We start from the raw sequence: 13,878 nt of genomic DNA on the forward strand, positions 1-13,878 counted from the left end.
TTAATTGGGCTCGGGACTTTAAAAATATGTATATAATTGATTTCTTCAGGATACCATGGAGGGAGAAGTGAAGCAGAAAATGGATTGTTAACACTAGAATATCACCTGCTTAAGACACAACAGGAGGTAGGATTCAAACATAACTGGTGGTCCCAGAGCAAAACACAGATCATGTTCAGTAACTTGATGGCTTGTCCATGCAAGTACATTTGTGACAGGATTTTTAAGAATGTATATAAGCTGTAAAACTGAAATGCTGAGATAAAAAAAGAAGCAGGATGTCAGTCATTTCTACTACTTCCTAAAAACAGTGTATTTCGAATTCAGCATTTACCGTAAGTCCTACAATATGTAAAAGCAGATGCAAAACTTGAAATCAAGAACAGCTAATTGTATTATGCCATTACTTATTCATTAAATGTCTTTTCAGACAGTTACAATAGAGTAACATTAACATTACAAAGTTCTGTCTTTCCTCATGCACAAATATTTCAGTCTTACTTATCTACTCTACAACAGAATTAAAACTGAAATTTTAAGATACTTAAATGTGTGTAAAAATTAGAACAAAACATGGTGAACATTTAGCATAATTACTATGATGGGGGCTTTTTTCCTTCAAAAACATCCTTTTACTTACCATATCATACAGGTAGCAAATTCGGAATAGAATTATTTAGTTTCAGAGTACCTTACCTCTCTCAAGGTTTTTGTTAAATGTTTTCCCTACATATACACAGACACCTCTCTGCACATTCTAACAGAAAAAAAAAGGGAAGTTATAAATCAAAGTTATAAAACAAACGAGATAATAATGAACAAAGAACTGCTAATAATCACAAATAAGAATACTGACTTTATTCATTATTTTCAGATTTTTCCAAACATTGAGTTTTCAGTATATTTCAAAATATGTATTTTTCTTTATCTTTACTCATTTCCAGATTTTTCTGAACATCAAGAGGTTTATTTCAGCATATTTGTAAAAATGTGGGGTTTATCTTCGGCGCAGAAGTATTGATGATACTGAACTCTGATAAGCTAAAGCATTTGCCTTAGCTTGAGGGGTTTAGTGGTGGTGTTTTTGTGTTTAATAGTTAAATACTTTCCCATCCCTGCAGAATAAACTGATCTACGGTTTTTCAGTGAATAAACAGGACATTACCTAGCTATTACACATTTTTCCCTACCTTGCATTTTTTGGATAAGATTTCATCAAGACAGCTGATTTTAACTTTGTGCACGTCTGATTCAGGAGATTAAAAAAAAATGTAACGTGCATTACAAGTTGCCTGTATGCAGAACAAAAGTAATTCTACCTACTAATACATGATCAGTATCTGACTTGTAAGTACATTTCCCTTCAAAAGGTTAATTTCCCTTCAAAAGGAGATAAACAGCTTAAACCTAGAAAGAATAACTCCCATTTTACTCTTCTTCAGTGTGTTTAAAAGCCTTACAGTATTCAACTTTATTATACTTCTACAACTGTAATAGCATTAATACAAAGTAGTATTACTCCTTTTTCCACAAATACTTCAGAAGAGGCACAGCATGAGAAAGGCTCCTAAACGGTTTAAAATTTGAACTAAGAACAGAATAAGCAATGCTTTGACATTCAGTACACTAAATCTTTCCTCACCACACAAAACTCACTAGTTACCCTTGTTGCCACTGCTTCCCATTCTGATTTATAGTGGAAGGATGAGACAGGAAACAGTGACAGGATTTAACTTTTTATATTAATGTCCTTCCAAGCCACTACAAACAGAAATTGAAACCCATCAACTACTTATTTTAATTTCTCAAAACACTGTTTTATCTGTACAGTTTCTAATGCACTTACATTTACACTGAGATTCGGTTATCACACCTTAGCAAGTAAGTGCATGTAGTAGTATGCCAGATAGGCAGAAGAACAAATGCTTTTACCTAAACTTCCTTCCAACTGTTTGAATGTGTTGGAACACCTCGTAAATACAAGTTTTTGTTTTATTTAAACAAAAAAAAGGTTATTTTGTTTAAATAAAAACAAACATTTTTTGTTGCTAGACAGTCACTCACTAAGATATACAACTTGATCACTTGTCTATAGATTCTTAATCTGAAACAGTATTAATCCATTTCAGCTCACTGTATCCTTATTACTATACATATATCATTCTCAAGTACTCAATCACAAGCATCAGTTAGACATATAGCTGGGGGGGTGGGGAAGCCATCCTATTCTCAAGAAGCAAGTATATGACAATGAGAACAGTTTCAATGAAATAAAGACCATACCTAAATATCTAATGGATGAATGCAAATCAAAACATGACCGCTAAATAGGGAGAGAGGCACCAGGCAGGGGAAAAATAAAATAAAATTTTGATGAGGCTATCCATCACACAACTGCATTCTGTATTCAGTCACGTGTCAAAAGCACAATGGAACAGAAGTGCTTTAGGAAAGCAGAACTGGTTCTTTAATAGCAATTACAAGAAAATGGGAAGAAAAGCCAAAACAACTAAAAGGCCAGTTTGAAAAAAAACAACCAACTGTGATTACTAGCTTACACCACAAAGACTTCAGAAATGCATAGCTGCTATTAGTTTCCCACTGGAGTAAGCCAACCGCAGTAAAGAGGAATGATTCCAGAGTAGCAGTGTTAAAGACAATTGTTCAGATTATAAACACAGAAGCTTGTATCAATGGAAGATTACATTAAGTGCCCAACAATATTAATGAGTTGTTCATTGAAGACATTTTCCATTTACAAGTACCTCTTTCAAAAAAAAAAAAAAATCAGTAACAGACTAGGGAAGCATTCAGGAACACAGCAAACATCTGTTAAAATGATGACAAACGACAAGATTAAATTTAGATGTAGTTCCATTAAAAAGATGATTCCTCTGCTGTTGCAATAATCTTATAAAAACCCTTTCATTAAATCACTTTCATGCTGATTCCTTTTTAATGCAATTTAAACTCATTAAGTTAAATGAGCACTCTTATTTGCAATAAGATAAACATAAATAGTGTTTTTATGCTTGCCTACCAGGTTAATCACCCTTTCAAAAATATTGGAGTTCTATCTGTTACAGAGTACTTACACATTTAGAAGTTAAGAGTTGGTTACTCTCTTTACTTGGATAAGTCGGTCCCTGAAGCACACACAAATAAAAGTACAATGTTTAACTTCTGTATTTTTTTCCACTTATAAATGCTAATACTCTCTCTCAGATACATTTTCCTACTGCTTGGATAAATGATGCAATTACAACAAAGACATTGTCCTGTCTTCAGTATGGAACACTAACAAAATCATTAAAAGCAGCTGTAAGAAATCCTAAGGCACTAAAAGAAAAATGTGATGTAAGGCTTAGTGTCACAACTAGCTGTGTATTTTGGTTGTCAGATTTCAGCTGGTGCCTCCATTTTTCCTGTTTGTTTTCACAATTGTCTTCTATAGAGCAAGAATTTTTTATCACAGATTGGGACATGCAACTCATCCTACCACCTTTTGCACCAGGTACATGAAAAGGGATTAGCTGAAGATTCTATCAAAGCACATAGTTTTTTGGAACAAATGACATTTTCTTTCATGAAAAGGGCCAGTGCAGGTACCTATTATCAGCCTTTTTCTTTGTGGAGTTTCAGTGTATATCCTCACTTATACAAAGAAAAGAAGATGGGAGTTGAAGAAATGGAAGTTCCGAGTGAAGCCACATAGAACTTTCCAGGATTGATCACAGAAGTGGTAACTACTGAATTTGCTTCTGCTGTGCAAGTTAAAAGCAACTGTAAACTGAAATTAAAGCAGTGTACACATGGCATAATACTACAGCAGGTTTAGGCCTATCTAAAGAGGTAAAAATTAATCCTTAGTCTTTTTATCTTCAGAAAGGACAAGACTATGGTCCTGTTACTTCAGCAAAGATGTGCGAGAACAGCTCTACAACAGTTATGACCCTTCTGAAGATCTCGGAACCACTGTGTGTTTGGGTCTGCTGCATTTACACATTCCTGTTTCATGAACAGCAGAAATAAGTTAGCAACAACGTGAGGAAACTGTATCACTTCTTAGGTTGACAGTGCTGCTAAAGACTTACCTTCTCCCTCATTGAGTTAGTAAACTTCCAGGCTACTAGATTGGTGTACTGGGGGTAGGGACAGCATGTTCTCTTGTTTCATTTCTAATGGCGACACCAGAACTTTCTATAAAACATTCAATTGTATAAAACAGTCAAATGCTTTAGAAATTGAAATTTCTTTTTAAAGAAAAGGAAGTACAACCAACCAACATTGGAAATGCAGCAAAAATTCAGCTAGAATGAGCAGGGACAGAACTTCTACAATTTTATGGCTGCTGAGTGCCCACTGACTGGCAGCTTCAAAGCAGATCAAAGAACATACTTGCACATCTCAAAGGATCAAGGCAGCCAGAATAATTCTACATCTTCATTTACAGGCTTAGCAGTGAGGGCAACTAAGAGAACTTTGGGACTGAGCCACCACTTACGTCTAACTTCAAGCAAAAGATAATTTTGCCTGGCCGCTTTTCTGTGCAGCAAAAATTTCAGCGCTTGTTGTTCTGGCACTCATCACACCCAGTCCACTTGATAAAACATTTATATTACTTCAAGGGATCCCAGTCACCATCAGCAGTGAATATAAAAGGAGACAAAATGCAGCCGATCATGCTTGTTACAGTGGCTAACCACCAAACCCAGAAATGTTTCCATTCCTTCATTAGGTAAGGTTATACAAGTTAAACTAGAACTGAATCAGCCTTGACTTTATTATCTTTGAAAGTTACATTAAGAAACAACCCTATCGCTATAGCACAGATCTCCTACCGTATTTACTATACCACAAGTGCTTACACATAAACATTGCTTGCATTAATCAATTAATGTACTTAAAGAACAGAGAGCAGTTATTTTTAAGGAAATCACTATCATAATAAAGTCACAGAAGTCAACAATATAGTTGTGCTTTTTTCTTAAGAGTAATGTGAAACTACACAAATTTGCTGTAGTTTGTAACATGCTATGTGATGACACCGGTGTCCCAATATCATGTCATTTTATTATATTTTTTTATAGAGAGAGTAGAAGATTTGGTCCTAAAGTTACTTCAAGGAACCTGGAAGACCAGAGACATACACTCAATTTTTATATGAACACTTATTGTTAGATATACAGTCTCAGATATGTATTGTTTCCGAAACAACAAAACTACACCAGCTCAGCTGTGCTGGTAATTGGGACACTTATTCATAGGTCTATCAGACAGAAGGTTAGAACTTGGGAAAACAGAACAAACAGGAGTTTAAACAAATTTCATAATAGAAATTATGATATTTTCCAGCAAATGCCTTAATTACCATATTGTTCAGGTCTGCAACTTCCCCATCTACCTTTTAAATCCTCTACTAGCATATATTTAAGTGAAGTATTTATGCATTTAACAAAACCTGTCAAAACCTTTTATTTACCAATAACATTAACAAATTGGAAGGAAACGGCACACATGCTGTTTTAATACTAGGCATAAAAGTCAATGTTCTCAAAAACAACGTAGCTTGCATAAGGTAAGATGTCTTCACAGTATGGCTCCCACAAGAGGCTATTTGTTAACCACAGTAAAGTAGTATCTATAAAGAAAGAGATTCCTAAAAATAATTTTAATATAACAGTACCAGAAACAGACTAACCATGTGATGTTCAACAGAAGAAAAAACTCTCATTTATATCAAAACATCTCTTCAATCTCTCCAATGCCAAATAAAGAAAAATTATACAATTGCACTAGTTACTGAAAAACTTGCAGAAACAGTCTTGCCCATTGGCGTCAAATTTAAGCACAAAAAGTTTAGTGTGGGGTTTAGGTGTTGGTTGGTGGGGTTTTTTTAGAGCAAGGAAATCAGCGACCCAAGTCAGTCAGTAATTTGTTCCATACCAGTTATTTACCTTTTTGGTGCTTATATAAAGCACCAAATTGACTATAAAATACTCCTTGGTTTCTTCCAACCACACCAATTCAACACAGACTTTACCCTCTGAATCTGTATAGTCTATGGTATAGATATGACCCATGTAATCAAAAAGGCTGGATGCCTTGGAAGACAGTTCCATGCAGACTGGGGCACTGAAACACCAGAAGGGCCTTCCAATTTCATCCAAGAGAGTAACATCCATCACACAGCAGTCCTACAAACACAAGCAGAACAGATTCCTTCTGTATGCTATGGCACAGTAAGTAGATCTGTCCCTAATTTTAGGAGAAATATCAAGGGTTCAGAGAGCCATTTTTGGTATGAAGGTTAAAAACTCAAAATTCAATTGGTAGTGCTCCACTGACTACTACAAAGCAACAAATACTTACAACAAATACAGCTGGTTTCCTACAGACATCAAACACTGTTCTACAGAACATAGCACTACCAATCTAAATCAGGCATTGTTTCTTCAGTTTAAGCCTTTTACAGCTGTGTTTCTCTATTATTCCTGACCTTACCGTTCAAATTATGATAGTCCTTTCAATATGAGAGAAAGTTAAGTTTAAACTCCAGTGCTAAACCTGTATGAAAGCAGCAATGTTTGCGAAGATATTCAAAAAGACCACCCTCAAGGCAGTGTGCACACACAACAGTTACCCTTACATGCCAGCTGTGAATGAAAGTTGTACAGCACTTTTTGAATGGCTGCAAGCTTCAGTTTCCAAAAAGGTAATATTAATAGATCTTTCTACCTTCCAAATAATTCTTCCTTTTAAAAATTCCTGAAAAGATTTCTTTAGAACACTACACAATTACATCATTTTATAATGCTAAAGTTAGGATGCCAATTCTTGGGCACTTGCAAACTGGTGGTTTCATACAAGCCTTAAAAGCATATGGGCTGTTTGTTGTCATTAATATCAGCTGTTACCTATGCTCATGAGTTCTGAATCACTAAATGAATCATATTATCTTAATTATGCTGTATATGTGCATTACTTCCAGGAGTACACTATGCTCCAAAAGCATAAACAAACCAACATCACATATTTCATGCCAAAAAAATAATTTGAAATGCTTTATTTCACTGCACTACATAGTTGTACTTCTGTTGTTTTAACATTTCTTTCACTATTACTGTACTTCTGCCAAACAATGCAGAACAGATGGCACAAACATGAGGTAATGTGATACATAGAGTTTTCCTAAGTTTGTTACTGTAGTCTGTGATGAAAACACAAAATTCAAACCAAATCTGATTATCATTTAGTAACATATGAGCTATAAATTTACTTGAAACAAGAAAGAATTGCTATTCTCTGGTTTGACGTTTTGCATATCAAAGCCGAATTATGAAAAGTAAAGCAGGGTGGCCTAGAGTGTTGGGGTGCAGTTCCCATGTACTTCTAACTATCTGTACTTCAGCAATTAATTTTTTTTTAAAAAATACCCAGAAGTGCCAAAAAAAAGTTTTGGGTTGTTTTGGGTTTTTTTTTTCCTTAGAGTATTGGACAAAATTCAAATAAAATCAAGGCAGTGGCATGTTCTACTGCTGTGGCTGATTTTATTTGGCCTTCACTTGCTTTAAGAGTTTGAGAGATTTATGTTAAAAGCCAAATTGAATTCTACCCAGAGCTATGTGTTGACATGTGCAATCTCTCACCACAAAACAAGGGTTTAAAAAAAAAATAAATAATTGACATTATTTATTTTTTCCTAGAAACAAATATTCACTATAACTTACGCTGTAAGCACATAGGACAGAGCTAAACTAAAGACTACAGCCATAGCTCTCTTCCCTCTGACAGTTAATTTCCCGGATTTTTTATTTGTTACTCATGATTATTTTCATGGAAGAAAAATCCTGCCAAGCAGCCATAAATCATACAGAATCATGGATTGGTTTGGACTGGAAGGGACCTTTAAAGATCATCTAGTCCATCCCTACCTTCCACTAGATTAGGTTGCTCACAGCTTCATCCAACCTGACCTTGAACATTTCCAGTGGTGGGGCATCCACAGCTTCTCTGGGCAACATGTTCCAGTGCCTCACCGCCCTCATGGTAAAAAACCAAAATTCTTCCTCATGTCCAATTTAAATGTACCCTCTTTCAGTTTGAAACTGTTGTGCCTTCTCTTGTCACTACAGGCCTTGGTAAAAAGTATCCCTCAGTCTTTCTTATAAACCCCCTTTATATATGGAAAGGCTGCAATAAGGTCTCCCTGGAGTCTTAATTTTCTGATAGCTGCTTAACTCAACAGCAAGATTTCCTACCTCCTATTGTATGCTTTTCACACAAATGAAGCATATTCTGTAATGATGTGCTAAGATCCCACTAACTTTAAGCATGCAAACAGTTCTAACAAAATTAATGGGATACACAATATAAGTCTAAAACTTTTCAGAAGCCTCAAAAAAGCAACTATTAGTCATTATGGTTCTCAATGGAACATTCATGGCAATTAATAAAAGACACCAAACAACTGCCTCAAAAACATTTTCTTGTTAGCTCTTATTCCTTATTACCCAACATATAATACTTTTATTAAAAGACATAGGGGAAGGATTTGTTGTTCTTTTGAAAACAAACACCCAACTCAAAAAAGCTTAGTACAAAAAAAAGAAAAGGCAATGAGCAAACTTGTCACTATGCAAACAAGGAATTTGAAGAAAAAAAATTGCTGTGAATGGAAACTATAATCCAAGCTCAAGCGTAGTTGATGTTTCCAAAAGAAACTAGTAGATTACTAAGTTTTAAGATATATTTTATATTTCTCATTGCATAGGAAAGCTGACTGACAGTGTAAACTATACAACAAGTACATGAATGTCTATGAGCAAAACAGTACGTTACCACTCTGTATTCCACTCCACACTTATGCAGGATTAGCAGAAAAAACTAGTTTCATTATTTATTTTTTCCAAAGTAAGTGCCAAAATTGAAATCAAGTGTTGAACCAGATCATTTTTCAGTAGTGCTTAAGTTACATTTATCAGAATTTTTGGTACCTCTGAAATATTCATGTAGCTGATGTACATTTAAAAATATGTGCCTTCACCCTATTGCAAAATCTACAGAACCACTCTCAAACTTTCTTTAAAATAATTATTTTAGGAGTTTTATATAAGAGAACAAGTGAGAATTCCACTAAAACACAGTTAATCCAGCTGACCCATGTACATGACTCAAGCTAGGTGCTGATTGCATGAATGCAGACTGTAATTACTGCCTGTACCCATTGGCATTTTAATATTCTCCAAGAGTTTCTAACTTTCATTGCACACATATGCTACAACAAAACTGCACAGTATTTCCCCAGGAGTTCAAGACTTACTGTCTGTAGAAAATACAAAATCAAAAACCCCCACAAACAGCACATCTGCACCAAATTTTTTGCCCAGCATTTCCAAACACTGCTGGTTTGTCACAGCATCTTTGCTAAGTAGAAAGCACTAGAGTCATCACACATGCATAATGGCTCTATCATGCAATTTAGACTCTAAGACAGAAAGGACACAACTTTTTTTTCTCATAATTCACATCATATTTGCAACAAAAACATTTAAATTAGTATATTTAGGATGCATAAATATAATCCTATTTTGAGATAAGCATTTCCGGAAACAATATTTTGACTGACCTTTACATTGCCTTTAAATACATCTGTTTCCCAGGATAAGCCAAGTGTCCCAATAAGAGGCAAGTGCTTCGTATTATCCTTGAAACTTACGACTGTGAGCCTCAAATATCCATTTGCAACGTCACCTGAAGATATTAATAATATATAACATTACTACAAATGAAACTAAGCCCAAGTACACTGTAAAGATGCTCCCTGCTTCTCTCCATGTCTTTAGTTTCCTTCCACTCTCCAATAAGGAACCTTGACAAAAGCTAGGTATCAAGCACATTATAGAAAATTTAAGTCGTAGTGCAGGACTTTGATTCTGTGATCCACAGTAGAAGCAGCAGCTAAAAAAAATTTGGTATATTTGAGTATAAAAATCTGAATTGCACCTAAAAGACTTAAGCAAGGATGCAGGAGTAAATTTCACATTCAATATTTCTGTTTCATGCCACCAGTGCCTCCATCACTGCCCACCCCCCAGAAGTCAAGCTCAGCACATAACACATGAAATAAATTATGAGATACCCACACACACCCCCACATTGAGGTAACTCAATCTTACACAACAGGGTACAGGGATAACTGTCAGTCCTCCCTGAAAAGGATATCGCAGCATTTAAACTGACAAGCATTATTCCTTGATTTGAATCAAGTTTTTACGTTATGGATTTGTTAATTTTATAAATAGTTTACCAAAGCTCACTTTCATTTTTTTGACAGAATTATTAAGGGGGGGGGTGGGGGGGTGGGGGGGGTGGTGTTTTGGTTTGGGGTTTCGGGGGGGGGGGGGGGGGTTGGTGTGTGTGGGAGGTTTGGGGTTTTTTGTTTGGGGGGGGGGGGGGGGGGGTATTTTATTATTACACACAACCCTATTTCTTTGGTATGTCTTCCTCTCCCCTCAGAAAAGATCAACATTTTTTAATTGTTCCTTTTAGTTGTTCCTTTTTCCCTTACTATCAGAAGGCTAAAGTTAACCAGGGAGTCCAAAAGTCTAATTGTTATAATATCCCCCAATTATAAACAGGATCTCTGACTACACACACAAAAAAAAAGAAGTGCACCACATTGTGACACAAGCAGATTTCTTACTAGGACTTCCCTTAAACAAATACCCTTGAACAAGGGATACTCTCTTAAAAAAGAAAAAAATCCCAAACAGAAGCACTAGAGACCTCAAAGAGAAGAAGAAAAAAAAAAAAAAACCAAAAACGGCAAACAAACAAAAACACCCAGAACAGAATTAAGTATCTAGCACTTTCAAGAGACAGACCGGAAGGGAGACAAAGAATTCCCCGGAAAATACTGTCTGAATCCAGTAGCAGGGCCTGGATGGTAAGCTGGTAACTGAAGGGGCTTGTAAACGTTTAAGATGCAAATGGCAAAAGTGAAAGAAGAGAAGTGTTTTGCCTGTGGTTCTTCAATCAATCCCAAGTAGCAGCATGAGACTGCAGACAGAAAAAGCAGCATGAGAAAGGCTAGCTTTAGGTTAAAAAGCTAAAGCTTGTGTGAAGGAGCAGCAAAAGCCTTTGCCTGGTGGCTGCTGAAAGCAGACAGCTGGAGGCAAAGTGACAGAAAGAGAGCCCACAGTCTACCAGAGAAGCCAGAAACCTCCAAATTGGTACCATGGGGCCAAGCAACTCTCAAGAGATGCCTGGCCATAAATCAATGCTGGAAAGACATCACTCACAAGCAGGGAGTGAAAGAATGCTTACTGTGTGGAGGAAGCAGCCCAACACATGACAGAGGACAGAAGCAGCAGGTTTTTCAGTACAGACACAATCTGGAACAGAAGTGCAAATACAGTGAAACCAACACAACTATGCCCAGGAAATACTTTATATGGTTGAAAGAAAATGCATCACTCCAGACAGTGACACCCACTGTCCTTCCAGTGAAGTCCCAGCGAACTCAGAGGAAAATGTAAGCAGAATTCAATTTCAGGATCCAGCTCAAACTGCAAAAAAAGGCTATTAAGTTGATACCTACCCGAACAGTTCAGTTACAAACCTCAGTAAATCTAAGCCAATTACAAGATTTCATTCAAAACAGAAGTATTTCAGATAAACAGTCAAGCTTTACTGAGTGAACACTGAAAGCCTGCATTTAAAGTTGAGCTTTTATACAAGAGACTTTAAACAACATCAAGTCAACAAGCATTTTTTCCAAAGGACCACTCAGTTACCTGCAATTCAGATTTGAATGGAAGGAGTTATTCCTTTCACTCATTCAAAAGAAATGGAATAATAACAGACTGAATAAAGCATACTGGTAATAAATTACTGAAGCCCAGGACACCACTGGTATTGCATGGCATTAATAACATGAACTGGTGCACTACCAGATGGGTCACCTGGCTAAGGTATAAGTTATAAATCCCCTATGGCAGTTATTTCTTAACTTTAAGCCAGAATGGAAATAGGTGACACAGATCAGTAATCTCAAAGTTTATTATTCATGGGTTAGTTAATCCAGTCTTTATAATTTTTTTTTTTTTAATATAAAAGCTCTGTTGCAGTACTCATATCCAGAAGAAAGAAGTATGCCTAGAAATTAGCAAGAAGCACAAAGTGCTAAGTACTGAAATCTCATCTTCCTCATCCCAGTCACATGACAAAAGAAAATTAAAGGGCAGAGCACGTTATGTTAAACATACCAAGGGAACCACAGAGGGAGCAAACTGGACAGGGCTTTCTACAGTCTCATCTAGAATTTTTTCATTATTCCCTTATAGTATCTAGCCCAGAGTTTATGCACAACAAGTATAGCAGCAAAGCAGCCTTTTAATCAGTATAGGTTACAGGGAACAAGTATTTCCAAATAAAGGGAGTACCAACATAGAGAACATATATCATTTAGACACATCTCAGAGGAAACAAACAAATAGCTTAATAGTTCAAAGGCACTTGTTTTAGCTAAAAGCCAAGCAAGACTGCCTTGCTAACCAAGCCTTTGTTGCAAGTTGTAATTTGATTGTTATTTTGACAGGGAAGACTGTGCTTAACACTAATTCTGGTGGCAACAACTACCCTTAACATGCCAAAACAGTCATTTAAACTCACAAATTCATCATCAAGGTCAAGCAAAACCATGTCAAATACATGATGCCATGGTTTACAAACAAATCTTGAAAAAGTTCTAAACACACAAAAATGACCCTTAATATTTTGCCAGGCCAACACATCAGCAAGGAGTAACGCTGAAAAGTCAAAGCTTAGACCACCACATGGCTACAAAGCTATGCTTTAAAAAATTGATAACCTAGGTAAACATATTTCAAGAATGTTTATTAAAAAGCTAGATGTACTATTCATGGCTTCTATGAGTCATATGAAAAGCCTGTCACAACTTCCTGAAAACAAGAAAAGTTTTCTAATACTTTCAAATTTAATTTGAAAGTATTTAGTGTATTCACCCTACAGTATCTGTCAACAAGACCATATTACCAATTCTGTTTAAATGGAAGGAAGTATAAAATAAAATGCTAAAAAGCAACCAAAACAGAGTGGCAAAACAGTTAGATACTGCAGTGCAAGTATTATTAACAGGAAAAAAAAAAAAAAAAGATCTGAAGCCATATATACTCCATCCACTTGGTTCAATGAACTGCAATGTAACGTCTGTAATTTAATGTTAAGAATTTTGCAGAAAGAATTAAAAATAAAGCAGCAAAATGAAAGACAACATTAATAAACACTAATAAAAGGAGACAACAATAAAAATAAATGTGAACAAATAATTTGGTTATTCTGCAGATTAACAAATGGGCATTGTTAACCTAGCAGTGTCTACAGCTTCCTAATGGAAACAAATATATAAAACCCCAGGATAACAGCAGACAACTGATCTGTGTCTCAGGTCGTGAAAAGCGTCATTGTCACGTCACATTCACAATTTAAAATAAATCTGGATCAGTAGAGAATTTTAACAAATAGCAAGAGTTCTTAACTATGCCTGATGCTTCAGAGCCCTCCCAGAAAAATGGGACAAACAGTATCATTAGAACAGAGCCTAAAACCAAAGTGCAAACCATTAAATACAACCAGCTTGGATAAACCTACACTTTTGGCCACATTCAGAAACATCATGTTTAGCAGCAAAAGCAGAGTGAACAACAAATTACCGCAAAGATATGTGACAGCAGACAGCCATAAGCTGTCTCACTACATCATTTCTGAACACCAATTATAGAAGAAATCAAGCATTTTCAGGAAGGAATTATTGTTCAAGTACATGGAAGAGACTAGATGACAAATGAGCTTATT

General features: G+C 35.8%; 1 protein-coding gene across 3 annotated transcripts in view; it reads right to left on the minus strand.

Annotated features, from left to right (window-relative positions):
* Window positions 1–836: 836 nt before the first annotated feature.
* Window positions 837–13,878, minus strand: part of FBXO15 (F-box protein 15) — a 31,131-nt gene continuing 18,089 nt past the window's right edge. For all 3 annotated transcript variants that reach the window (XM_056330773.1, XM_056330771.1, XM_056330772.1), the window contains 2 exons: window positions 9,629–9,753; window positions 837–6,197 (listed from right to left, as the gene is read on the minus strand). In XM_056330773.1, the coding sequence (XP_056186748.1) occupies window positions 5,928–6,197; window positions 9,629–9,753 (395 nt within the window). In that variant the 3' untranslated portion in view covers window positions 837–5,927. The remainder of the gene's footprint in view (window positions 6,198–9,628; window positions 9,754–13,878) is intronic.

The sequence above is a fragment of the Falco biarmicus genome, chromosome 3 (genome assembly GCF_023638135.1).
Source record: "Falco biarmicus isolate bFalBia1 chromosome 3, bFalBia1.pri, whole genome shotgun sequence".
Taxonomy (NCBI): Eukaryota; Metazoa; Chordata; class Aves; order Falconiformes; family Falconidae; genus Falco; species Falco biarmicus.